The sequence below is a fragment of the Neomonachus schauinslandi genome, chromosome 10 (genome assembly GCF_002201575.2).
Source record: "Neomonachus schauinslandi chromosome 10, ASM220157v2, whole genome shotgun sequence".
NCBI classification, from domain to species: domain Eukaryota; kingdom Metazoa; phylum Chordata; class Mammalia; order Carnivora; family Phocidae; genus Neomonachus; species Neomonachus schauinslandi.
In genome coordinates this window covers 52,070,444-52,098,211 of record NC_058412.1, presented here as the reverse complement: position 1 = coordinate 52,098,211, position 27,768 = coordinate 52,070,444, and the positions used below count along the sequence as shown (strand labels likewise).

At 40.9% G+C, this 27,768-nt stretch overlaps 2 protein-coding genes across 3 annotated transcripts in view; both read left to right on the top strand.

Annotated features, from left to right (window-relative positions):
- ANXA4 (annexin A4) overlaps nt 1–18,768 on the top strand; it is a 70,452-nt gene extending 51,684 nt beyond the window's left edge. The window contains exons 7-13 of the mRNA XM_021699045.1: nt 31–110; nt 1,839–1,895; nt 7,252–7,345; nt 10,330–10,425; nt 10,985–11,043; nt 12,007–12,129; nt 17,706–18,768. Of these exons, the coding sequence (XP_021554720.1) occupies nt 31–110; nt 1,839–1,895; nt 7,252–7,345; nt 10,330–10,425; nt 10,985–11,043; nt 12,007–12,129; nt 17,706–17,765 (569 nt within the window). The 3' untranslated portion in view covers nt 17,766–18,768. The remainder of the gene's footprint in view (nt 1–30; nt 111–1,838; nt 1,896–7,251; nt 7,346–10,329; nt 10,426–10,984; nt 11,044–12,006; nt 12,130–17,705) is intronic.
- A 3,123-nt stretch (nt 18,769–21,891) lies between these two features.
- The window catches only part of GMCL1 (germ cell-less 1, spermatogenesis associated), a 38,551-nt gene continuing 32,674 nt past the window's right edge, over nt 21,892–27,768 (top strand). The window contains exon 1 of one of the 2 annotated variants that reach the window (XM_021699256.2): nt 21,892–22,387. In XM_021699256.2, the coding sequence (XP_021554931.1) occupies nt 22,128–22,387 (260 nt within the window). In that variant the 5' untranslated portion in view covers nt 21,892–22,127. The remainder of the gene's footprint in view (nt 22,388–27,768) is intronic. The other variant, XM_021699255.1, reaches the window with a different exon arrangement.

The following is a 27,768-nucleotide window of genomic DNA, read 5'->3' as shown; positions in this document are numbered from 1 at the left end:
CTGATGCAGCTCATTTTGCTCTCTTGCCAGAGTATGGGCGGAGCCTTGAAGATGACATTCGCTCTGACACTTCGTTCATGTTCCAGAGGGTGCTGGTGTCCCTGTCCGCTGTGAGTCGCTCCCTCTGTGGGCTGCTTCTGACAGGGGTTGAGTTCTTTGGGGCGCTCACTCCTTATCTCTTCTCCAGACTTTCTCATCCTTTCATCCTCCCAAATGTGAATATTCCCCAGGTGTTGTTCTTGGGCCTGTCTCTTGTTTTCATCTTCTTTCTTTTAGAGACTCTGGGTAGTCACGCATACCCATTTATTCAAATTTGCATATACAAGTACCTAATACATGCCAGACACCCTTGCTTTATGAGTTTATATCATCACATATATAAATATATTTATATATCAGGTACACAGGTTGCTGTAATAAAAGCAGGAAAAGTGCCCAAGGAGAGGAACAGAGTAAAAAGAAGGTTCAAGGAGAGAGTCTGGTTGCAGAAACAAAAGAAAAGCCTTCATGACAGAGGTGCCGGTTCGGAGAGGACCTGGAGGTTTGCTAGGATTTCAAGAAGCAGAGGTGTAGGTGGGTGCATCACACACAGGAAGAACAGCCAGAAAGAGGCAAGGAGGCAGGAACCATGGGGTGTTTCATGTCAGTCAACAACCGACTGAGCAGTTGGCAGGCAATTCTAGGAGCAAGATGGAAGGAAGACCTGGGATCCCTTGTTGCAAGAGTAGTAGGGAGCCACTGAAGGTTTGGGAATGCTGGAGGGAACTGCATTTTCAGAAGAGTAATGTAATAGTGTTGTGTAAGATCAGTTGAACTGGAGGCTGGGAGGCCAGGTAGGTAGTTACTTCAATATTCCAGATGAGAAATAAAGCAGGACTGGGCTAGTGTGGGATCAGAAGCGCCAGAAAATAGATGATGCATCCATGAGATATTTCACCTGACTTCCAAATTTTATCTTTATCCCGACCTCCTTCCTGAGTATAAGACTCTCATTTCTCACTGCTTTCTAAGGTGCTTCCTCAAATCAGGCCTCCTAACCTGAATCTGAACTCATTTCTCTCCGCCGCCCCCACCCCCCAAACCGGCTCATCTTCCTGACTTGCCTGTTTCTGTTAATACTGTTGCTCTTCTTCCAACAAAGCAGGACCCTGGAAATCATCTCCCACCCTCTCTCTCCCCTGTCTCTGATACTTAATAACACCAGCCTGCTTTTCTTATTTCCTACCCATTTTGTTCTTTGCCTCCCAGATTTAGCATTCTGCCAAGCCATGCCTAGACCATAGAATATTGAGACAGCATAGCAAATAAAAATAGTCTAACAAACCAGAGGAAAATCGCCTGTTTTGTGGCTCCTTAAGCCTTCCTCCAAGGCTTCAACCCCGCCCTCCCCAGGAGCTGGTGTCCGTGAGGGATGGAGCATTTTCACATGCTCCTTAAGCCCCACCGCTGGCCCTAGACTCTTGATTTTCTTCTGTTCCCAGCCCCTGTTTGGCAGAATTGATCAATGTAGATTTGCCAGTTAGGAAGGCCTTGGTCAGCTAGGAAGACATAGGCGTGGGGGTGGTGGCACAGGGGAGGGGCGGTCAGCAGGCGGGGTTCACCTCCTTCGCTTCTCCTGGCATAGATACCTGCGCAGCATTCAGGAATCGCTGGCTCTCTGGTTGGTAATGTTTTCTAGGCACAGGTTAGAGCCACAGGAATAATGGAAGCACATTCATCCCTCCCTAGGCTGGAAGTGTGACCCCTGTTGGCATTCAGTCTAATGACCATGTCCTTGGGTTCCCAGACATTCTGTCTTCATGGATACTGTCTCATTCTCTTTGCTTTGTTTTTCTCAGGGTGGCAGGGACGAAGGAAATTATCTGGATGATGCTCTCATGAGACAGGATGCTCAGGTTAGTAGAACTGCAGTTTCTTTCTTTTCTTTTGCCAGTAAGGCCTTAGTTGGTGGACTCCCTTTTATATTTATATTTCAGTGTATATTGGCTAGGCTGGGATATGTTCTATAAAAAAAAAAAAGATTCCCACAGATGACCTTTAATAGCAGAAATTTCTTTTTTTTTTTTTTTAAAGATTATTTATTTATTTATTTATTTGAGACAGAGAGAATGAGAGACAGAGAGCATGAGAGGGAGGAGGGTCAGAGGGAGAAGCAGACTCCCTGCCGAGCAGGGAGCCTGATGCGGGACTCGATCCCGGGACTCCAGGATCATGACTTGAGCCGAAGGCAGTCGCTTAACCAACTGAGCCACCCAGGCGCCCAATAGCAGAAATTTCTTGCAGAAATATACGTGGGGCTTGGGGTGACACAGGGCATTATTATATAAGATCCTTGGGTTCTTGACATTGAGATCATGGTATGGCCACCCCAGAGAACCATGGAGTGTCTTCTGAATCACCTGGAGGTGAAGGGACCTGGCTACGCTTTGTTTACCTTGCATTTTTACTTCCCCAGAGAGAATGTTTGATAGAACCTGTGTAAAAGAGCTTGGCACAGTGTGTACCCTGTTGGGTAAAATTAATATCAAACCCCAAGAAGTTGTTTCCCTGGTGCCCAGCCCACTGATGGCTGCCCTGGCACCAACCCCGATTCATTTACTATGGCCAGATAACACTAATTACAATAGCTAGTAAAAAAACAGGTCCTTACCAGGTACCAAACACTGTTGTGAGCTCTTGACACAAAATATGTCGTTGAATCCTTACAGTAACCCCACGGACCAAGTACTGCTATCCCCATTTTATGGATGAGGGAATTGAGGCTTACAGTAGTCCAGTTCCTTGCTCAAGTTCACAGGTAATACATGGAAGAACTAGGGTTTGAACCTGGGCAATTTGGATCTAGACCCTGTACTCCTAACCGACATACAACCACAGGGAAGGATTGGTCCCATTCAGTATGTGAGGAACGAATCACTATGGATTCTACAGGAAAGAACCTATTGCTTTCACCAGAAGGGAGAGGGGTAATCGTGTCATAAGAGTTCTGAGGATACAGGGGGGCCCATCCCATACTGGAGAAATAGGAAATTGCCTTTAATCCAGAAGCTTTGAGGAGGGAGGAAGTATTGAAGACATTGGAACTCCAGGATGCTTATGTGAATTTCAGCTACCTCAAGGATAGCATTTTTGGAAGCATGTTGGAAGGAGCCTCCACAGCCCAGGTGAATCTCAAATTAAATGAAGAGTTAGTGAGCAATTTATTCTGGAGACATTATACCCACCGTCGGTTTCTCATGGGTCTCCTAGGTGCCAGGCATTGTATTAACAACCTTATGCTTTTTCCTTACAACACATCTGTGGAGTAGATATTATTATTTCGTATGCTTTAGAGATTAAGAAACTGATGCAAAGATTTAAATAACTTGTCCCAGATCACATAGCTGGTGGAATTGGGCTCTTAGAATCCAGGTCTAATTTTTTAAAACCATGCAATTCAATGAACAAATGTTTTAGGGGCTCTTCAAGGAGCACAGTTCCCTTTGGGAGTGATCGGGGTGAAAAGGGGCTTCCAAGTAAGTTTGGGCTGGGGAAGTTGGACAGAGGGAGTAGAGCTCAGACTAGGTTTTTCTGGATCCTTTCAAGTCTTTACCAAGAGGTGAGGAATTGAAGAACAACTGCAGCTGAGATTTTAGCTCTTAGAGGATAAAACAGGAGGAAAACCTTTTCAGCCTTTGCTCTGTGACTTGTATCAGCAACAAGGGGAGTATTTGCAAACAGTGGGTATTATATCTTGATTTTGACAGAGGAAAGTAAGTGAGTTTGAGATGAGAAGAATGATTAGGGCAGGTGGAATTAGGTAATGGTTACTTATAAAAGGTAGAAATCTTAAAATATAGAGGCTGTTATCCAGCAAGTCCAATTGTATCTGTTCTTGGGATGAAACTTGCACCAAAGGACATAACCGGGAGCACTCAGAATTCCCACTTTAGAAAGAAACTGGTGATATAGTAAAACTACATTAAAAATGCCCTTAAGAGTTTTGGCTAGATGACACATTTTGATTCCCTTCTTCTGAAAAACAAACAAACCAGCAAATATAAAAATAGGGAAAATCTGCAGCAACACTGGAAACTATGGAGGAGAGCCATTAAAATGCCAGATGGGCAGCGAACCTGGGCCAACAACTCCGGAAAGACATTTCTACCCCAGAAAAGCGGCTGATCCCCCCCAGCTCCAAGCCAGAAGCAGGCATTGTGGCTTCATGCAAACAGGAAGAAATTCCTCAGGGAACTCCTGTGTCTCGGCTGCCCTCCGTGGACAAGCAACTGGTGCTCCTGCTTGAAATCCATGCAAATAAAAAGTGAGGCGCTCCAGGAAGAATCCACTCACCTTGTTCTGGAGGGAAAAACCATATCCGGATAGGCTGCTCATCATTTAAGAATGGAAGAGCATGAAAAGCCACAAATGCCTCAGCCCAAACACCATGTGGCCTGTGAATACACAGAAGCAGGAAGGGAGGCAAATGTCACCATATGTAAGGAAGACACAGATTTCAGGTTGAGAGAAAAACAGACTTCAATGAAACAAGAGCTAAAAAAAAAAAAAAAAAGTGAGAAAATAACAGATGAACATGAAGCCGAATGAAGAGCAAGAAGAGATAAAGGGAGCTACAGGGGCTCATGAGAAATGATCTTCAATGGAAATCTGAATTTTACAGTTTATTACTTTACTACTTAGATGAAGCCTTTGTGCCCTTTGAGCTTTAAAATTCCACGGTTCTGTGAACTGACTCTAAAGCAGTGAGGAAATTAGACAAAGAAACGAAGAATGAGGAGATGGAAGTAAGCCCACAGAGTGACAAAATGTGTCAAATAAGGGCATTTTGAAAAATTTAACAAGCCAGCTGCTGATTATAAATAAATAGTTTAAAAACATTTGTTTTTAATAAAATACACATAACATAAAATTTGCCATCTTGACTGTTTTTAAGTATACAGTTCAGTAGTGTGAACTCTATGCACATTCTTGTACAGCCCATCTCCGAACTTTCTCACCTCACAGAACTGAAACTCTATACCCATTAAACAACTCCTCATCTCTCCCTCCCGCCAGCCACTGACAACCACAATTTGGCTTCCTGTTTCTAAAAGTTTGACCTCTCTAGAGGTCTCATACAAGTTAATCACACAGTATTCAGTGTTTGGGTAACTGGCTTATTTCACTTAGCATAATGTCCTCAAGGTTCATCCACGTTGCAGCCTGTGTCAGAATTCCCTTCCTTTGTAAGGCTGCATAGCATTCCATTGCATGCGTACACCCACACTTTGCTTTTCCGTTCACATGTCGATGGACAGTTTGGGTTGCTTCTACCTTTTGGCTCTTGTGAATAATGCTGCTATGAACATGGTATACAAATATCTCTGTAAGATCTGCTTTCAGTTCTTTTTGCTGTATACTCAGAAGCAGTAGTATTAGATCCTGTGGTAATTCTATTTTTAATTTTTTCAGGAACAACCATACTGTTTTCTATAGCAGTTGCATCATTCTCCATTCTAATCAACTGCACAGGGTTCCAGTTTCTCTACATCCTCGCCAACACTTGCTATTTTGTTTATTTTTTTTTTTTAAGATTTTATTTATTTATTTGGCAGAGAGAGACATGGTGAGAGAAGGAACACAAGCAGGGGGAGTGGGAGAGGGAGAAGCAGGCTTCCCGTGGAGCAGGGAGCCCGATGCGGGGCTCGATCCCAGGACCCTGGGATCATGACCTGAGCCGAAGGCAGATGCTCAACGACTGAGCCACCCAGGCACCCCTATTTTCTTTGTTTTTTTAAATAGCAGTGAGGACGGGGCGCCTGGGTGGCTCCGTCGTTGAGCGTCTGCCTTTGGCTCAGGTCATGATCCCAGGGTCCTGGGATCGGGCCCCGCATCGGGCTCTCTGCTCGATGGGAGGCCTGCTTCTCCCTCTCCCACTCCTCCTCTGCTTGTGTTCCCTCTCTGGCTGTCTCTCTCTCTGTCAAATAAGTAAATAAAATCTTTAAAAAAAAAAAAAATAAAAATAAATAGCAGTGAGGTGATAGGAATACTAGTTTTGATTTATCAGTAATGGAGTTAAAGCGACCAGAATTTCTTATAGTCCTACCTGTTTGGAATATAAGCAATTATGAAAAAAAAAAAAAAGGAATGTAAGCAATTACTAATGGGTCCTGGTTCTACTGTGAGACCTTCCGTAGCCTCAAGCAAATCACAGATCATTCCAGAGCAGTGTTGTCCGATAGAACTTTCTGTGATGCTAAAAATGTTTACATTGGCGTTGTCTAGCATGGGTAGCCACTAGCTAGTTTTAATTAACTAAATTTAATTTAATTTAAAATTCAACTTCTCAGTCAGACCAGCCACATGTGGCCACTGAGCACTTGAAATATAGCTTGTATGATTGAAGAGTGAATTTTTAATTTAATTTAATTTTAGTTAAAATGTAAATAGCCAGGGCGCCTGGGTGGCTCAGTCATTAAGCGTCTGCCTTCGGCTCAGGTTATGATCCCAGGGCCCTGGGATCGAGCCCCCGCCTGGGGCTCCCTGCTCAGCAGGAAGCCTGCTTTTCACTCTCCCTCTGCCTACCGCTCCCCCTGCTTGTGCTCTTTTTTTCTCTGTCAAATAAGTAAATAAAATCTTTAAAAAAAAAATGTAAATAGCCACATTTGGTTGGTGGCTGCTGTACAGAACAGCTAGTCTAGGGCATGCCTTTTAGCTCTTAAGATAAAACAATGTGGGGCACCTGGCTGGCTCAGTCAGTGGAGCATGTGACTCTTGATCTCAGGGTTGTGAGTTCAAGCCCCACATTGGGTGTAGAGACTACTTAGAAATAAAATCTTTAAAAAAAGAAAAAGAGAGAACTATGTAGTCCGTATATTGGGAGCTGCTGGTGCTTGCTCTGACTTTCCCATTAGTCTTTTTTGGGGGCCGGGGCAGGAAGGGGCAGAGGGAGGGAGAGAATCCTAAGCACGTTCCACGCCCAGCACGGAGCGAAGGCGGGGCTCAATCTTAAGACCCTGAGATCATAACCTGAGCTGAAATCAAGCATCGGATGCTTAACTGACTAAGCCAGCCAGGCGCCCCAAGGTCCCATTAGTTTTATACCTAAGGAAAAATCTTGAGTCATTGCCACTCATCACAAAGAGCATTCCCACACTCATCACCAACAAAATAAAACAAAGCCAGCTCAACTCTTTGATGTTCTGGAAATATTTGCATGTTTCCTGGCACCTTCTCTGTGATGGTTTAAACTTGTGCTTTGTTTGGCTTCAGGACCTGTATGAGGCTGGAGAGAAGAAATGGGGGACAGATGAGGTGAAATTTCTAACTGTTCTCTGTTCCCGGAACCGAAATCATCTGTTGCATGGTAAGGCGCTTGCCTCATCTTCCAAAGAAAATGAGAGATGATGAAAACTATTGTCCATTATTAATTGAGAATTTTCCCCCTTTACTTGTACAAAGAACAGATTGTACTGAATTGTCCTAGATGTTTTACCTTGGAGATGTATGAGTACAACGATGTGCATGAGGGCCAATTTCTTTTTTTCTTTTTTTAAAGATTTCATTTATTTGAGAGAGAGAGGATGAGTGAGGGGGAGGAGCAGAGGGAAAGGGACAAGGAGAAGCAGACTCTCCACTGAGCGGGGAGCCCGACGCGGGGCTCGATCCCAGCACCCGGAGATCATGACCTGAGCTGAAGGCAGACGCTTAACCGACTGAGCCACCCAGGTGCCCGCTGAAAGCTTAATTATGAATAATTAGCAGATATACAACATATTAATAGGAGTTTGGCATTTCTGTTTGTAGGAAACCAAACCTTCACGGTCAGTCCTTTTTCTAAAGCAGCCCCATTTCATTTTAGTTACGTAAGAAAAAATCTTCAGTACATCAGTGAGCAATAAAATAAAATTGTTGGTTGACATTTATCCCTAGTTAATATCCAAGTTGTAAAGTTAATAGAAGTGATTTCTTTAGGGAGTATGTTGCATAAGATAAATAGTGGATAATTCCAAATTTTATTTCCTATGTGTAATGTTTCTAATTTGCTTCTGATAATGCTTAGTCTTTGTAATGTGCTTTTAACTTCTTTGGGGAAAAAAATTGTAGCACATTTGTCATCAGGTTTATTGTCTTCTTGTAAACAGCAATAAGGATTTAATAAGATATTTCATCTTTTATGTAAGTTCTTTAGGTCTTTATGTTGCATCATCATTTTTTAAGCCCACCATGCCTTATAATCACACACAATTTACAAAACCTATGGCAAATTTGAGAATGAGTTCAGTAAATTGAAAACATAATTGAAAATTACAACACATTTGGAAGTTGTATTTTTTTCAGATATTCCACAGTGACTAAAAATAGGTGATTACACCTGTTAATAAATGTCATGGGCTACCATCAGATGCACCAACTTCTGACTGAGCTCCCCATTTCTTCGCCTTTCCTTCCTTGTGGGATGACTAAGTACATAAATCTCCCCCTGGTGGTATTTTCCAAGAACTGCAGGTCCTCAAAAAATGCAAATAACAATTTTCACTTCTAGGCCCAAGTCAGTTGTTGGGAAGTTATAAAATATCTGCTTGTAAACCACTGGAAGAAAATCTAAGCACTCTTGGGATAAAGAAAACTTCATAATTTTTTAACCAACCAACAATAATAGTGAGGATTCAAATAACTAAGGTTTTATTAATTATCTTCTAGGTGCAGTGCTAAGCATATTAAAGATTTTTTTTATTATTATTTGACAGAAAGAGAGAGAGCACAAGCAGGGGGAGCTGCGGGCAGAGGGAGAAGCAGGCTCCCCGCTGAGCAGGGAGCCCGAATGCGGGTCTCAATCCCAGGACACTGGGACCATGACCTGAACTAAAGGCAGATGCTTAGCGAACTGAGCCGCCCAGACGCCCCCAGTGCTAAGCATATTACAGGCATTGTTTGTTGCAACATCCCATTGGGGCAGCCATTATTTCCCCTATTTTACAGTGGAGAAAAACTAAGGCTTAGAAAATGTGTCAATTAGGGCGCCTGGGTGGCTCAGTCGGTTAAGCGTCTGCCTTCAGCTCAGGTCATGATCCCAGCATCCTGGGATCGAGTCCGCATCCGGCTCCCTGCTCAATGGAGAGTTTGCTTCTCCCTCTGCCCCTACCCCTACCCCAGCCCCCGCTCATGTGCTTGCGCGCGCACGTGCACAAAAATAAATAAATAAAATCTTTAAAAAAAGAAAATGTGTCAATTAGATCTTTTGATCCTAAGCAATAGACACAGACTCCAACTTAAGTAAGAAGAAGAAATAATACAGAATGGGACAAGAGGGAAAATGGAAAATACTGGTGGCTCACTGAATTGAAGGGAGAGCCAAACATTTCCAGGAAGTACAGAAATCAAGGCAGATCTGGGGATCTCAGTGGAAGGGAGTCACATATTTTATTTGTAAGGCAGTTTCCCAAAGTCTGGTCTTCGTTGAAAATGCTGATTCTTGAACCCCTACTTCAGACTGGCTGGCTTAAAATCCCTGAAAGTGACATCTAGGAAAGTCTCCCAGGTTTCCCAGGTGAATCCTGTGTTCTCTAAGGTTAAAGATGACTCAGTGCTTTTGGCCATCCCCACGATCTGCTCAATTTAAAAATCCCTGGGAGGGTAAGACTGGTTCTGGTTCAGTGAACTGCCCACTCACTTGGTAGAGCTTATGGTGTATGTTAGGGGGCAGGGGTGTCCCTGGATTGACAGCCCTGTGAGAATCACCCTGATGGGGGGCCTGGGGCAGCACCCCAAAGAAAGCAATGTTAAGAAGATAAATATCCACTCTAAGAAGCTCCAGAAGAAGGCAGTAAGAGGAAAATAGGTTTATCACATTAAAAAATATTTGGCAAAAAGTGAAAAAAAATTATGTTACAGTCTATTAAAAGATGCAGCCATTTGGTTATCAAATGTAACTCAGTCTTGAAGGGGTTGAATTGCTCTAGTTTTGATGAGCCAAAAGGAAGGTGAATATACAGATGATTTCCAGGGCCAAAATTACAAAAAGACATGTTCTGCTCATTAAGGGAACAATGAGAAAAGAAAGCAAATCTCTCCAGACGTTATCTCCATTTTATGTGTGAGAGAGCGGGGTCCCAAATAAGGGAAAGGGCTTGCCTGATATCCTCCGAGAGGCACAATAGTCCTTCATCCTCTCCAGCACCCATTCCACTTGCTACATGCCTCTTGGGTTCTCACTGACATTGCTAATTAATTTCCTCTTGATGTATGCCAAAGAATAAAGAGTGAGCTCTAGAAAGATGCTCATTCTCTCCATAAATCTCCTCTATTCTTTTTTTATTATTTATAATTCCACTTTGTTATTGTTTGTAGTGTTTGATGAATACAAAAGGATATCACAGAAGGATATTGAGCAGAGTATTAAATCTGAAACATCTGGTAGTTTTGAAGATACTCTGCTGGCCATAGGTAAGCTGGTAGGGGGCAGGGAGCGGAGAAACAAATGTTTATAGACTGTCCTCCTTACCAGTTTGTTGTCATGGAGATATAGTTTTTTGTTTTCAGGGATTAAAAAAAAATGTTTAAATCACTCATAATGAGATCCAGAATTTTAAACAAGAAGTATTATATATGATCTGATTGTTATTGTATTATGTAGCTTTATATATCTTATATCCTCTGTGCCTTTAGATCTCAGTATGCTGGAAAGATAATCCTACAGTAGCTGCATCTTGCAAGTCTATGAATGGTTAGAACTAATAACAGTTTCATATGGTGTAGATAGTAATCATTTTGAAACTGTATGCTGCCTTTTGCTTTAATTACTTTTATTATTTCTCCAATTAATTACTTTATTAATTACTTCTCCATGGCCTATGTTCATAAAACATTGTTGGACTAAAATTTTTCCGACAAAGCAATCAAGAGATACTATTTCATACCTTGTAGAAACAGGGGGAACAACTGTCACTTTTTTCTCATAGATTTTATCTGTAATTTTTTATTTCTTTTTTTCATCTCTTAACAGTAAAGTGCATGAGGAACAAATCTGCATATTTTGCTGAAAGGCTTTATAAATCTATGAAGGTAAATGGCCTCATTTTTAGCATCTGAATGACCCCAACCTGTCTTGTGTCTGCCTTCATGTTTACTTATGTTTCCCACACAAATTAACCAAAATCAGCCTGAGATACTCAGTTCATCAAATACTTCACTGAGTGCCTGCTAATGATAATACTAGGTAATATTTATTGAGTACTTATAATAATAGTGATCACTATTCCTAGTGCCATATACATATGGATTAATTTTATCCCTACAACAGCTGTATGGGGCAGGTACTGTTGTTAACCCCCATTTTACAGATGAGAAAAATGAGGCATAGGGAGGTAGGCAGTTTGTCCAAGGTCCTCAGTGAGGATATAACGGAGCAGGGATGCAAACACTGGCAGTCTGGCTTCAGAGCCCAAGCTCCTAACCATGCATTATACTCTGTGTGCAGACACCCTTGCTGGGAACCATGGGAGGTGCAGGAGAGATCAAAAGGTAGGAAGGGGAAGGCAGGTATGGGCAGAACACCAACAAGAACAAAATAGAATGTAAGACAGTAGTTGAGGACCCAAATATATAGGAACACAGAAAAAAGAGTATTTATTTTTCAATATTTGTTGAGGGGGTGAGGATCAGAAAAGACTATATAAAGAAGTTGGTATCTGTGAGCAGGACCTTCAAGGAAGCTTTATATGGAGGGATTTCATATGGTAAGAAGGATGGTAAGGCTGGGGAGGGAAGGAGGACATTCAGGGGGAGGAATCTGTAGGCGAGGCAGCAGGCTGAGAATTCAGAGTATGTCTCCAGTGGCAGGGAGTGGTCTTCTCTGGTCAGAACACAGAACGTTGGAAAGCCTTGAACACTGTGGTGAGTATTCCACAGTCTTTCTAAGGTTGTGGTGCAAAGGACATCATCAGGAGAGCCATGCAGAGATTTGCCTTGATAAGCTAAAGAAGAACACCGTCTGAAAATCAGCATGGATCTTGTTTTCTTCCTTAGGGCTTGGGCACCGATGATGAAACCCTCATTAGAATTATGGTTTCTAGAGCAGAGATTGATATGATGGACATCCGGGAAAACTTCAAGAGGCTCTATGGAAAGTCTCTGTACTCCTTCATCAAGGTAGGTCACGAGAGCCCAGCCTTGGCCCAGGGGAAAGCTCGGAGGAAAGAATGGGGTTCTAACCTGGGCATTCAGACACTTCTTAGCTGCTCTCTGGCAGATAGCATCCCCTTTAAAGATGGTACTCTAGGGCGCCTGGGTGGCTCAGTTGGTTAAGCGACTGCCTTCGGCTCAGGTCATGATCCTGGAGTCCCGGGATCGAGTCCCGCATCGGGCTCCCTGCTTGGCGGGGAGTCTGCTTCTCCCTCTGACCCTCCCCCCTCTCATGTGCTCTCTCTCTCATTCTCTCTCTCTCAAAGAAATAAATAAAATCATTTTAAAAAATAAATAAATAAATAAAGATGGTACTCTAATTCAGGTATTTCCAGTTTCTCTCCTTTCACACAGATGTTTAAATCTCTGCCAGGTTAAAAGCTGGAAATGTTTGCCTTCTAAATATAGTAATTATTTCATGTTAACCCCAGACAGAGAAAGAGTATATTTTAATGAATAGTTTTTTTTTTTTTTTAAAGATTTTATTCATTTATTTGACAGAGAGATTGACAGCGAGAGAGGGAACACAAGCAGAGGGGAATGGGAGAGGGAGAAGCAGGCTTCCCGCTGAGTGGGGAGCCCGATGCGGGGCTCGATCCCAGGATCCTGGGATCATGACCTGAGCCGAAGGCAGACGCTTAACGACTGAGCCACCCAGGCGCCCCTTTAATGAATAGTTTTAACAATGCAGTTTCTTTGTCTACCTGCTTACGGTGGAAGGTATACAACTAAATCAGTCATCCAGAACCCTATCCCAGGCCAGCTGAGGTCCGCTGAAAACACGGAAAAGCATGTTAGTTACCCTGGATTGCTGCCTTTCTGTACCTGGCAGCAGACTTCCAGGAGTCCTAACCTGACACAGGGGTGACGAGAAATGACTCATCCCTCAAAACCCCTCATTACTGGGATTTCGCTTCCTGAGGAAGCCAGAAGGATCTCATGAATATGAAGCCAAGACCCACTTCCCTAGAAGCTGGTGTTGCCTGCACAATAAACTTCAAATCAGGATTTGATCCGTGAATTAAATATTCTGAATCCTACACATAGCTTGCAGAGTATAATTATGAGGTGATTTGAGCTGCTGAGTTTGTTACTATGTATACAAAGCATTTAGGGACTTGTTTCTATTTTTGGACCTTCTATGAGGTAACTTTATTTTGCAGAGCTGAAATATAGCTAGCTGTAAGTAAAATACTTTTTAGATTCAAGGATGACTATAAGGGAAGTTATGGGAAAATATATTTATACTATATAATATAGAGTTAATATCCCTATATGAAGAGCTTCTACAAATCACTAAGAAAAAGGAAAAAATCCAAAAAGAAAACATGCACTTACTTCACAAAGGACAATAAATATATAGAATGATTAATACCAATAATATACAATGAATTGTAAGTAAAAACAAATCACCGTCTTTCACCTTATACCTTAACAAAGTTTAAAGAGATCATAACCAGCATTGAGAAGGGCTTGGGGAAAATTCACCATCTCTTATGGCAGGACTGTAAACTGGTCTAACCTTTCTGGGAGGCAGCTTGGCAATAAATGTTTGTTATTTTTTTAAAAATATTTATTTATGGGGCGCCTGGGTGGCTCAGTCGTTAAGCGTCTGCCTTCGGCTCAGGTCCTGATCCCAGGGTCCTGGGATCGAGCCCCGCATCGGGCTCCCTGCTCCGCGGGAAGCCTGCTTCTCCCTCTCCCACTCCCCCTGCTTGTGTTCCCTCTCTCGCTGTATCTCTCTCTGTCAAATAAACAAAATCTTTAAAAAAAAATTAAAAAAAAAAAAAAAAAATATTTATTTATTTGAGAGAGAGAGAGAGCATGGGTGTGTGAGTGGGGGAGGAGCAGAAGGAGAGAGAGAGAGAGAGAAGTGGACTCCCTGCTGAGCTTAGACCCTGTTGCAAGGTTCAATCACAGGACCCCGAGATCATGACCTGAGCTGGAATCAGAGTCAGACCCTTAACTGACTGAGCCTTCCAGGCACCCCAGCAATAAATGTTTAAAAAATGAAATATACCTCTTACTTAGCTATTATAGGTTTAGGAATTTCTTTAGAGAAAATAATAAAATAAAAATGCATTAATCCACAGAATGGGAGAAAATATTTGCAAGTCATATTTAGTAAGGGTTTACTATCCAGAATATATAAAATGTTTTCTACAACTCAACAAAAAGACAAACAACCCAATTTAAAAATGACAAAGGATTTGAATAGACATTTCTCCAAGGAAGGTGAACAAATGGCCAATAAGCACACAAAAAGATGCTTAACATCATTAATCATTAGGGAAATGCAGATCAAAACCACAATGAAATACCACTTCATACCTACTAGGATGACTATAATCTTAAAAAACAAAAACAGAAAATAACAAATGTTGGGGAGGATATGGAGAAATTGGAACTTTTGTACATTGCTGGTGTGGACGTAAAATGGTGCAGACACTGTGAAAAACAGTCTGGCACTTCCTCAAAGAGTTAAATATTTAAAAAAATAGTTAAGCATAGAATTACCAAATGACCCAGCAATTCCACTCACTGCTATATACTCAAAAGAAATGAAAACAGGGACTCTAACAGATACTTGTACACTAATGTAAACATTATTCATAATAGCAAAAGGTGGCAACAACCTAAATATCCAGCAACAGATGAATGGATAAACAAAATGAGGTATATACATACATAAAAAGGAATGAAGTTTCTGGTACATGGATGTACCTTTGGAACATGCTGAGTGGAATAAACCAGACACAAAAGGACAAATACTGTATGATTCTGTGTACTTACACAAAATATTTAGAATAAGTAAATTCACAGAGACAGAAAGTAGATTAGAGGTTACCAGGAGCTGGGGGAGAAAGGAAATGGAAGGTTATTGGTTAGTGGGTTACAGAGTAGGGGAGATGAAAAGGTTTTGGAAATAGTGATGATGGTTACACAACAATGTGAATTAGTGCCACTGAATTATACACTTTAAATGGTTAAAATGGCAAATTTTGTTATATATATTTTACCATATTTATGAAAGAATTTGAATAAAATCATCTCACAAAATGTGAAAAAAGTCAACTAAATATTGTATTTTATCTTATTTTTTTAAAGGTCATTTACCTTTTTCTTTTTTCTTTTTTTTTTAAGATTTTATTTATTTATTTGACAGAAAGAGACACAGCGAGAGAGGGAACACAAGCAGGGCGAGTGGGAGAGGGAGAAGCAGGCTTCCCGCCGAGCAGGGAGCCCGATCCGGGGCTTGATCCCAGGTCCCTGGGATCATGACCTGAGCGGAAGGCAGACGCTTAACGAATGAGCCACCCGGGGGCCCCTATATTTTATCTTAGTATTATTTATATTTACATTACTTTATGTTATTTATATTTTATAAATTATATGGTATATACTTATGGTACATAATTCATTATATATTATTATTTTTGTTAACCAATAGGGGATGACTCAAATAAATTATGGAAAATTTGTACGATATAATACTATACAGGCACTAAAATGATGGGGTACAAAAATATTGATCGGCTCAGGCAACATCACTATAAATATATTTATATTATATGTTTATATATATATAAATATGTGAATATATATGTGTACACACACAACACTGGAAAAGATTAAAAATAAAGAATATATTGCCCATTTAATAACAGTTGTCAGAAGGATGAGAACAGATATATAAAATATGTCAATAATGGAAAAAATGACAGGGATACCTGAGTGACTCAGTCAGTTAAGCATCTGCCTTCGGCTCAGGTCATGAACCCAGGGTCCTGGGATCAAGACCCACGTTGGGCTCCCTGCTCAGCAGGAAGCCTGCTTCTCTCCCTGCTTGTGTGTGCTCTCTCTCTCTCTGACAAATAAATAAATGGAATCCTTTAAAAAAATAGAAAAAATGACAGAAGTAAGACAAAATGTAAGTTATAAATAAGCCCTCAGGTTATATAAAAATGTAAAATCCAAGTCTGTGCTGTTTATAAGGAACAACTAAACCACAGTGACATGTAAGTAGCTTAAAATAAAGGCAGTTTACATTTGACAATATAAAAAAGAAAGCAGGGATTACACTATCAGGAAAAAAGAATTTAAGGAGAAAAAGCATTAAATAGGAAAAATGGATTACTTTATATTAAGAAAGGCAACTATTCACAACCAAGATTAAGTTGCATGAAACTTTAGGTGCCAGTATTGCATTCAGATCTATAAACAAGAAATTTGAAGCTCCAAAAGAAGACATCGATGGCAATAGTATGCCAGATAGAGTTTAACAAACACATCCTTATTCTCTGGCAGACTGATGAGGCAAAGCATAAAGAAGGATATGTTAAGATTTATTTTAATAGATTTATATATTAAACTTTGAATCCTATAGACAGAGATTCCCTCTTTATTTATTTATTTATTTTTAAGCTTTTATTTATTTGAGAGAGAGAACACAAGCAGGGGGAGCAGCAGCGGGAGAGGGAGAAGCAGGCTTCCCGCTGAGCAGGGAGCCCCATGTGGGGCTCATTCCCAGAACCCTGGGATCACGACCAGAGCTGAAGGCAGACGCTTAACCGACTGAGCTACCCAGGCGCCCCATCTTTTTTTTTTTTTTTTAAGATATATTTAGTTATTTTAGAGAGAGTGCAGGAGGGAGGGGCAGAGGGAGAGGGAGAGACAGAGAATCTCAAGCTGACTCTCGCTGCACACGGAGCCCAATGCTGGGCTCAGTCTCACAACCGTGAGATCATGACTTGAGTGGAAATCAAGAGTTGGACACTTACCTACCCCAGCCACCCAGGCGCCCCGAGATTCCCTCTTTTCTAGTGCCCATGAAACATAAGCAAAAACTGATCTGTTAATTAGACCATAAAAAATTATATGTAGAAATTATAGCACCTTTCTGGAAGGCTATTTTGCAACACATATTGAAAGGATTAAGAAAATACATGATGATTAATCTGGTAATTCCCATTTTATGAAAATTTATCCTGACTAAATCATCAAGAAATGCACAAAAATTTAACTATAATTCTTATTGCAACAGTGTTTATAATAGTGAAAAACTGGAAACAACAAATATCTAACAATGGGGGAGGGTGATCAAATAAATTATTTTACCTGTATACGATTGAATTCCTTTTAACCATTAAAGAATGATGTTGTAGAAGAATATTTAATAAATTAAAACAGGGAAATAGTCTACATTATGTAAAAAAAGCAGAATACAGAACACTATGCCCATCACACAGGAACCTACACACATAGAAAAAAGTCTGGGAGGATATGCACACACCAAAATGTTAAGAATAGTCATCTCTGGATTGGTGGAATTAGGATTTTTATGTTTTTCTTTTAGGTCTTTATTCTCTACATTGAACATGTATTATTTTTGCAATAAAAAAATAACAAATGTTATTTTTAAAAAACACCTCTCTGAGAAAAAGCCAGACAAGATTGAAAAAGTTAACACAGATGACTCTGAACTGTGTATTCCATGTCGAAACCCATTTATCTGACTGTACATTTGCTTCGCTTGCCCCCAGGGAGACACATCTGGAGACTACAGGAAGGTACTGCTCATTCTCTGTGGAGGAGATGATTAAAATAAAATCCAAGAAGGATAGGAGGATTCCCAATACTTTGAATTTTTTTTTAAGTTCATTTTTCTACACTACTATTAGCATTATCTCATTGCTCATTTCCAATTAAAACGCCTACAGATGCTTCCTAGGATATAGACTGGCTGTATTATTATTCATCTATAATTACTCATTATGATGCTTTAAAGCTGTACTTGCATTTCAAAGCTTATAAAACCTAACAGGAGATTTAAAGTTAGAAATAAAAATGTATTCCATGTTTTTAACAGATTTCTTCCTCATCTGTGTTTCACAGAAATTGGAATGTATTAAATTTATTTCATGGTTTTGGTGAAAAACTATTAAAGTGGAAGACTGAAAGACTGTCCTAAAATCACTCTGCTTCCCTAATTCCATTCTCAAAGTGGCTAGTAATTTCTTCATTTGAAATTGTGAGCATTTAGTTCATAAGAATATCCAATTTGCTATTTTACACGGTCATACTTTGAAGACATCCAATAATCTCCTTTATTTAGATTTTGTCTATACTGTGAGTTGATCTCTACAAAAGTTTGCATGGGAGACTTCCTTCCTCACATCTTATATTAAGATTATTTACTCTTTCCAGGTTGAAGTATACCAAAATCAGCAACTTGTCTGAACAAATTAAATTCTTAGTGTGCTTATACAGATCATATATGTGTAGTTAACAAACATAAATGCTGAACATTCCACAATATTATGGTTAATATCTTAATCTAGCTGGAAGATGAGTGGAAAAAAATTAAGTGTCCAACCAGGTATTATTTCGGTGATAGTGTAATGTTCTGAATTTACTTAAAGGAATTTTTTTGTGCTAAAAATAATTTTTAAAATGTTTTTCAATTTTGTTGATTTGTAGCAATTTACATTTGCATTGTGCCTTTCAACTCTGAAATTATTCTGTAGTTGTACTTGATTTTATTCAAAAGTTCAGTTTGTATACAACATGGAAAAATAATTTTAATAAAACATGGTATCTTTAAAATGACATATGTGCTTTCTCTAATTGAATTTTCCACTATCTTTAAAAAATTTCTGTCACTTAATTTCTATTAGAAACTACAACATTAAGCAGCACCTGGGTGGCTCAGTCGGTTAAGCGTCTGCCTTTGGATCAGGTCATGATCCCAGGGTCCTGGGATCGAGACCCACATGGGGCTCCCTGCTTGGCGGGGACCTGCTTCTCCCTCTCCCTCTACCTACTATTCCCCCTGCTTGTGCTCTCTCTGTCAAAGAAATAAATAAAATCTTAAAAAAAAAAAACTACATTAAGAAAAAATAATATAGTCTTATGTACACTTATGGCTATAAAACTAATGTTCACATATACCAAACACTACTTAATGGTATAAAATAATGTATTAATTTATTCTCTGGAAATGAGTGATGCGCTCTGTTCTACTAAGTAGAACATTTGTATTAAGTAAGAATAATTGCCTTCTTTGTTCATTCTATAATATCTGTTGTATTTTGATGGATGAAATATAAAGATATTTCTTTCAATTTGTTTCTACTTGCCTATTACAAAAGCTTGAGTTATTGGTGAAGGCTATTTGTATGAATACTTAGTCATTCCAATTAATTACAGGAAACATTACTGCTGCTTTGATACTTACCTAGAAAAGTATGGAATCTCCAACTTTATTTGGCTTTGGAAGCATTACAAATTTTTGGTAGTTTTATGTTTAAATTATATATATAACTTAATCAAAATTTTAATACAAATTGCATTTGTTAACTGGAATCAGGATAAGGCCACCTTGGAAGAATGTTTCTTTTTTGTCAAGAACAAGCATGACTCTGGAATATAATTGTGAGGCAACTTTGTTTTTCTCTCCCACTGTTCATCTACATTTATTCATGGGCCTATCTCTTCTGGCTTTAGGTGGAAATTCAGATAGAGGATAGAGCTGGGACTTTTCTGGTCACTCTTAGATTTTAAAAAGTCCTACTGTGCAGTTCCTTAAGGTCATTTTAGTAATTAATATGTCTAGCCAAAATTCCAAACTTGACTTATAGTTGAGGCTTCTTCCCTTGTTTAGCTCTGGCCTATTGCCAGCAGGAATAAGGAATATGGTGGACTTCTCTTCTTTCTCCACCTCAGTTTCTTTCCATAAATGCAACCCAAACTTAGCCAGGGTTGTAGCAGGAAGGAGGAGAGTAAAGGGGAGCAGGGAAGTTCTTACCTGACTGTTATTGCTGTGGTGGTAGAGGATCAGCACTGGTTTTTTTTTTAATGTTTTATTTATTTATTCATGAGAGAGGGAGAGAGAGAGAGAGAGGCAGAGGCAGAGGGAGAAGCAGGCTCCCCCCTAGCAGGGAGCCCAATGCGGGACTCGATCCCAGGACCCTGGGATCATGACCTCAGCCGAAGGCAGACGCTTAACCATCTGAGCCACCCAGGCGCCCGGATCAGCACTGTTTAACATGGGCAGATATTTAAAGCTGATTCTTAGGGGCATTCTCCCAGGTTCCTTAATCAACCCCATCACCAGGGAACTACTCATCTTCTGTTCCTTTGGCAAGGCAAATGTGTTCTCCTTTTCCAGCCCCTAGGAACTCGATGATACCCTCAGGTGCTCTTCGCTGAAGTCAGTTTGTCCTTCCACCAGGCCTCTAGGACAGAATCTAAGATGATCCCATGCTGGCTATCTTCTGGTGGGCCACACTTATTCCATGGGAAACACTTGCACATCCTTTGTGCTGACAAATTGTGGGCATGAAGACTGATCCCCTTGCTGCCATCATTCTCTGTCCCTCTCCTCCCCACCCCCCACCAAGCTGCCTCAGCCAGCCTCTCCCCGTTCAAATTTCTCAGGATGAGTCAGAGACACCAGTCCACTGGGGCCCCAACTACATATACTGCTGATGGGAGTATAAATTGGTAGAATCATTTCAGAGAACGATTTGGCAATAGCTAGTAAAGTTGTAAAGTTCCTAGGAAATCCACTTCTAGGAATTTGGTGAATCTTTGCACATGGTGTTCATTGCTACTCTATAAGAACATTAAAGTAGAAGCAAACTAACTCCCTCACAGTAAACAAATTGTGGGTTAGTGACACAATGAGCAGTGAAAATTAACTGGAGATTTGTCAACTGAATAAATCTTAAAAGTATAATTTTGAGAAAAGAGGAAGGTGCAGAATGTTAGGTACAGTATGATTCCATTTAATTACATGCCTAAATGTTCTAAAGAACATATATTACTTATGGGTATAAGAACGTGCATGGGAAAAATGATATACACCATTCTCAGGATAGTGGTTACAGTGGAGGGAGAGACAGAGTGAGATGGGGGGAACTTCGTTCTATATTCTATTTAAAAGAATGAAAGCAATTTTAATTTAAAATTTTCATACTGTGGTGGATCCATAGGTGTTTATCGTATTACTTTGCGTAATTCATTGTAAATACTTTATTTAAAAAGTAGCAGAAGGGAGTCGGAGTGAAAGCTGGCTGTCCAGAGTCCATAGCAACTGCTGTACACTCCAGGCAGACAGCTGTAAATTTCGATCGGGCCTCCAGAAGGCACTATAAGCCCTGCCAGTCCCGGTACCAGACCCTATCCAGACGTTCCACTGCCGCTAGGAGGGAAGCTGAGGAGTGCAGGGAACATTTGCCACAACCCGTCTGGGGCAGCAGAAGGCTGATGTTTAAGAAACACAAAGGCCTAGCAAACTCCACATTGTAGGTCCTCCTCCCTGAGGAAGCCAGGCCAAATCTCCGCAAGGCGTGATCCCAGAAAGTGGTGAGCTCTTCTAAGGAAGAGCCCAAACGGCACCGTCCTTTTCGCCCCTTGCCTAGCGCAGAGCCTACAGGTGTTCGGAACTCAAGAAACCTTAGCAGAAAGAATCAATGAGGGGGAACTCCCGGTCGGGCCAATACAATGGGGTATGTGGAGTAACGCTAAAATCTAGGTTGGCTCCAAAGCTCACGGTAGTGTGAGACCCAGCCCGACCGCAGGCCAGCGATCATCTACACGCCTACTTTATTCCGGGTTCCAGCCGGCGTCCCTTTCAGTGCAGGCTCCACCCACCACGCACAATCGTCTTTCCCCGCCCCTTCCGGAGGCTCGCCGCGCGCACGCGCGCTCCGGTCCACGCTTTGTTGCGAAAGCGAGGGGGCGAGGTCCTGCGGTCCCGGCGCGCCGCGCGGCTAGACGCGGCGGGCGGGGCGGAGGATGGAGGCGGTAGCGTCCGCTGCAACGGTTGGGGCTCCGCGTGAGAAGGTGGCGGCGTAGGCACCCGGGCTGGGTGGAGGCCGGCGGCAGCCGGCCATGGCGGGAGACGGTCTCCGTTGGGCTCCCTGAGGTGCGCTCCCTGAAGTCCCGGGGAGCCGTGGTCCATGGGCTCGCTGAGCAGCCGAGTGCTGCGCCACCCGGGGCGAGCCCGAGCCCAGCAGGAGCCGGGTTCTGGGGCTGGGGGCTCGACTCGCAGGCCGGAGACTGGCGGCGATGCGGCCGGCCACGGTTTCTGTTACTGCCCGGGCAGCCGCAAGCGCAAGCGGAGCAGTGGGGCCTTCTGCTACTGTCACCCCGACTCCGAGACAGATGAGGATGAGGAGGAAGGGGACGAGCAGCAGCGGCTCCTCAACACCCCGCGCAGGTACGTGGAGGGACGCGCCGCACCTGTTGGGCGGTTCCAGGGCCGCGCCTGGGGACAAGTCCGGCGCCGGGTGCACTTCGGGGTTTGATGCTTGCCCAGGGGGTGAGGAGCCGACGTGCCCTTTACTGGGAAACCTGGGAGCCAGACCGATGCGGGGCGGATGGGGAGCGCTTGGGAGACGCTTGGGTTCTGGATTATAAACCACAGACGCTGTCCGAGTGGTATTACAGCCCCAAGATGAGACTGGCAAACGCCAAGCCAGAGCTTGGGCCTCGTTAAACCTTAGACTGGAACGGCTGGCTGGCCTTCCGTAATACACCTTTGTCCTCTCTGAGTGGGTGGCAGGAGAATGAGTTGTTTTGCATCCGGTTACCTAAAGGGGCACCCCGACTGTCGTCCTCCAGTGTAAAGGGAAGTGATTACATACGCGAGGAGTTCTCCTTAACTGTAAAGGTGAAGTTTATCAATAGTGTACATTTGTTCCTTACTAGGAACAGTCTTTCAAAGTCTCCAGTACTTGAACGTTGACCGGGGATGTGTGTAAGCCAATGCTGCAGCTTGCTTAACCTTTTTTGAAAGAGTTGAGTCGAAAAACAGGATGTTTACTTGTGAATTAGAAAATTAGAATGCGTAGAATGTTTTCACATAAAGCAATCTGGTTGCTTTTTTTTTTTTTAAAGATCATCAGTGGGGTCACATAAATGTAATTTTTTAGATGAAACTTTAAAAAGAGATTGAAAAACTTTGCTACACAGGTGTAACTTATTGTAAAATAAAAGTATTATGGGTAACCTGTGTTAATAGTTTGATATGTAAAGATCTTTCGTACAGTTTTATCTGTGAAAGCTTGTATTTATTTACAAAAATGGACACCATCGCCCCCCACCTTTTTGGAGAGTCAGTCTAGTATAGAGCTCAGATTATGAGTTCTAGTCTGGGTTCTGTGCTTAATAGCCTTAATTCCTCATAAGTAAAATGGAGATGCTAATACTTGCCTTATAGGGTTTGACAAATACTAGATTGTGTATAATGCACAGTGCCTGGCAGTGTTGAGGCACTCAGTAAATATTATGTCTCCTTGATAAATTGGCCCCCTTTATCATTACAAAATGTCTCACTTTATCCCTGGTAATATATCCACTATTACTTTCTTTTGATAAGTGTTTAAAAGGTATATCTTTTCCGTTGTTTCCTTTTTTACCTGTACCTTTATATTTATAATAGGTATCTTGTACAGAGCATATAGTTGGGTCTAGCTTTTTTTTTTAATCCTTTAGGATAATTTCTGCCTTTTAATTATTATTTAGACCACTTATATTTAATGTCATTAAAATCTATGTCAGGGTCCATTCAAAAGAGAAATTATGCTGCAATTTGAACAGGGAAAATTTAATATAACCATTATTAGCAAGTAATGGGGAATTAACTACTGAAGGTAAACTACTGAGGTAAAGAGATCTCTAAAAATATACGGGAATAGAGGATATAAGGGTGCAGTCACAACTTCTCAGATTGAGACAGAATACCCAAGGAAGGAACAAATTTGGAATATAGCCATCTTTCTCCAACTGAGATTAAGATATTGGAGATGGTGTGGCTGTAGCCCACCCTAGATGGTAGAAAAGTTTGCTGAGATGTGGTAGGCTAAGGCGGGCAAGCAGGCAGCTGCCCATTGGGATGCCAACAGACTTGCTTGCTTGCCTCTCTGGCTGACAGAGCCAAAAATATATACTGTCCAGATCTTTATAGAAAAACTTTGCCAACCCCCTGAACTACATGAGTGTACTAGAATGGAAAGTCTTCAACGCAAACCCTTATTAGAAAATACATTGAGAATTTAGTATGTTTTGTATCAGTGGAAGAGGCCTGGCTATTCAGCCCAGCATGGATGAAGGGTGTAAGAAAATATTAAGACCTAGAAATTTGAGTGTTGGCACCAGTTATGCTCCCTGAGGTTGTCTGATGTGCTCTCCCAACGACCAGCTACTCCATGAAAAGCTTTGCTTTCCAAGCCCACCTTCCACTTCATTCACACCTTTTGACACCTGTATTTTTTACTTTTACATTAACATAACTGTTAAAATTCAGTTGTTCTGCAACCAGATCTTGGGTGTTTGCTGTGCCTTAGACCGTCTTTAAATTTTGAAACTTGGTAAACAGTATTTGTTGTTAGAACTATGTAAATACTGTTCACTGCAAAGTCAAGTAGTGTGTGCTAAGATTATAAATAATACTTCCTGTGTGCAATGTCACAACTCCTTGTTTTTCTATTGGAGAAATTTTCTAACCTCACATTTAAGTGCAGTCTATTTTCTAAGTTCCATCAAGTGCTCAAAGTCAGGCCCTGTTTTCATTTGTATCTTACTGCAATAGTTCCCTTTTTTGTATTGCTTTTTTATTTTCTTAGAGTTTCTAACTGCCTCCCCCTTCCTCATCATTGACAAAAATATTCCTTCATTATATATTCAGGTTTTCCTATCTTTCCAAACACATTTTCATGGCGTCCTCCTCCAAACCCAAGCCCCCCGCCCCGGGTCCCTTCATCTTCCTGTTTCATTCTGGATCCGTTGCTCTCCAGGTTTGGGCTTATCCTGGGACTTAATTTTACCACATCTCCAGGATTGGATCTACTGTTTTCTGTAGCCTGGGTCTTTTTCTTTCTCACCCATTTTAGGGAACTGCATCCTTGCGTATTTTCCTCAGAAAGGGTGCAAAAGGAGGTAATTTGTGCTTACCTAAATGTAAATTTAGTCTTTCACTTTATTCATCCTTTGGGTATGGAAATATAAAGTAACTTCATGTCCTTGATGATATTACTTCATTGTCTTCCAGCCTACAGTGTTGATGAGAAATAGGATGCTGGTCTAATTCTCTTTTCTTTGTAGGTGACGTTTTGTTCCTCTGGAAATTTTGGAATTTTTTTCTTTGATATTTTGGAATTTAACTAGAATGTGCTTAAGCGTGGGCTTTTTAATTGCCTCAGTACTTGGTTGATCCTTACAATCTGGAGACTAGTTTGGAGAAATTTTCTTCCATTAATTTCTTCCATGATTTCCTTTTTCCTGTTATCTTTGTTTTCTCTTTCTTGGACTCCTCTTAACCAGATTTTGGATTTCTTGGATTGTACCTCTTTCTCTTTTCTTTTTTTTCCTTTCTAGGTCTTTTTTGCTTTATATTCTGGGAAATTTCCTTAACCTTCTCAGTCAGCCTCTGTTTTGGCTTTGTAATTTCTGTAACTGTGTTTTTAGTCTCTAAGAGCTCTTTTTTCCCTTGTTTCCTTTATCATAGTATCCTGTTGTTTTATAAATGTAATAATCTCAGATATCTAGATATACTAATTTTAGGGTGTTTTAAGTTCTCTTTTCCCTAATTAATATATTTCCTCTGGGGCCAGTTTCTCTTTTTAATAGTCTTTAATGCTCCTAATTCTCTTCATGTTGGGTCATTCTTGGTTGTCTGTTTATATTTAAGAATGAAACTGGTTTTGTGTGTGTGTGTGTTTTAATTGAGTAAATAGATCTATTTCTACTAAGCCTTCCCTTTAAGTAGGAAGACTGATCACTAAATGGGGTGGGGCATGCTTTGTTTTAGAGCAGAGATTCCCAAACTTTTTTTGTTCATAGCATTCTTAGTGTCTCAGTAATTTTTTTCTTGGTACCTCTGGTCCTAAAGAAATATCTCATAGTTAGGTTCAAACTACTGCTTAATAGTATTAGATAGCATGGTATCTGAAAGATGTTGCTGTGTTGTTTCCATCGAATATAAAATATTATACACGCATCCCTGAGTTTGATGTGATCCTCCAGGTGCTTTGACACATAGTTTGGGGACCATGATTCGGGGTGAATGGGTTAAGAGCTCACAGGCTACAGATTCCTCAAATACCAGAGTGAGGATTGTTTTGTCTGGGGTGTCAATACCTGCACTGAAGTCTTAGCTTTTCCTGATAGATTTGTCCTCTCCTTCCTAGAAGAGCCTCGGAATCTCTATGCCTGAGTTATCTGTACTCTGGCTATCTGTATTCTGTGTTCATACATCGTGGAAGAGGCCATTAGGGGAACATGTTTCCCCATTTTCAGCCTCACTTTTGCCTTTTGTTTCTTCTGAGACCCCTCCCCTCAACCCACACAGGCTTCTGAAGGGCAGATGGGCGTCAGCCTCCATCCTAGACCTTCATGATATATTCTGGCTTCTGCTGCTTTTTTCTATTCATTTTATTTTCTAACTTCCACATCCACCGAATTCTCTCATCAGGTGGTAAGCCCACCCTTACTTTCTGCTGTTGTGGGCTTAATCCTTTCTGTACTTTTAATCTTTTAGTGTCATTTGGGGATGGTGCCATCAGGAACTGGAAACTATATTGTCCCATTTATTTCTCACAGTAACCCAATAAAGTGGTCACTACTAATATCCTCTTTATATCTGAGGTATCATTTGTATCTTACTGCAATAGTTCCCTTTTGGGGAACTATTTTGAGGGACTCAAACCCAAGTCTCTCCACCACCAAAGCATGTGCTGTTTTTACTGTCTGTTGGGAAGACATGTCAAGCACACTCGTTCAAGACGTCATTGAAATTACTTGATTTTTTAAAAGATTAAAAATTTTTAACTACCAAGAAAAAAAATTTTTTTTTTAACTACCAAGAAAACTTGGCAGGATTGGCCAGGAATATAAAAAAGTATTTATCGGCCTCTGCCTAGGGCTTTTCTTATTCATTGGACCATCTTGAACAATGATTATCAAACTTAAAAAGATATATAATTCATCTTTTAAATGAAATCTTATGCAGAAATCCCTAAGATGTGATGCTGCTCTAGTTGAAGGTAGGTGAGGATGCCCAGGGTTTACTCATCAGCTCTCTCTGGTGGCCCCGAAGACACTTCTCCATTGAGCATAGTTTTGAAAACCTTTGATGTAAGGCTGCAAACCATTTGGCTAATGGGGAAAAAAAAAAATTGTTTAAGAATGGTTTGATACCAAAATAAGATTAAATATAAATTATTCTAAAAATTACTTGGGTAGGTAAAATTTTTACTCTTGTTCTCCATTTTGTAGTTGCATAGAAGTATCATTGCAGTTGTATTGAGATCCTCCATAGTACTGTTTTCTAAACGAGGAAGTAAGCAAAAATCACTGTGCTGACCTACAGGTAATTCAGTTAGTTCAACTATCACAAATTGCAAAAATGGTGCACAGTGAAAGGTCACGTGTACATGCTGTCCCATCTAGCCACTGTTAACCCTCTTGGGAATAGAGTACTAGAGATAACTACTGTTATTAGTTTGTTATGTACTAATGCAAATTTGAATATAAATATCCTTCTATTCTTTTTTTTTTTATTTATTTTTTTTTTATCCTTAGTCTTAAGTTTTATTTTAA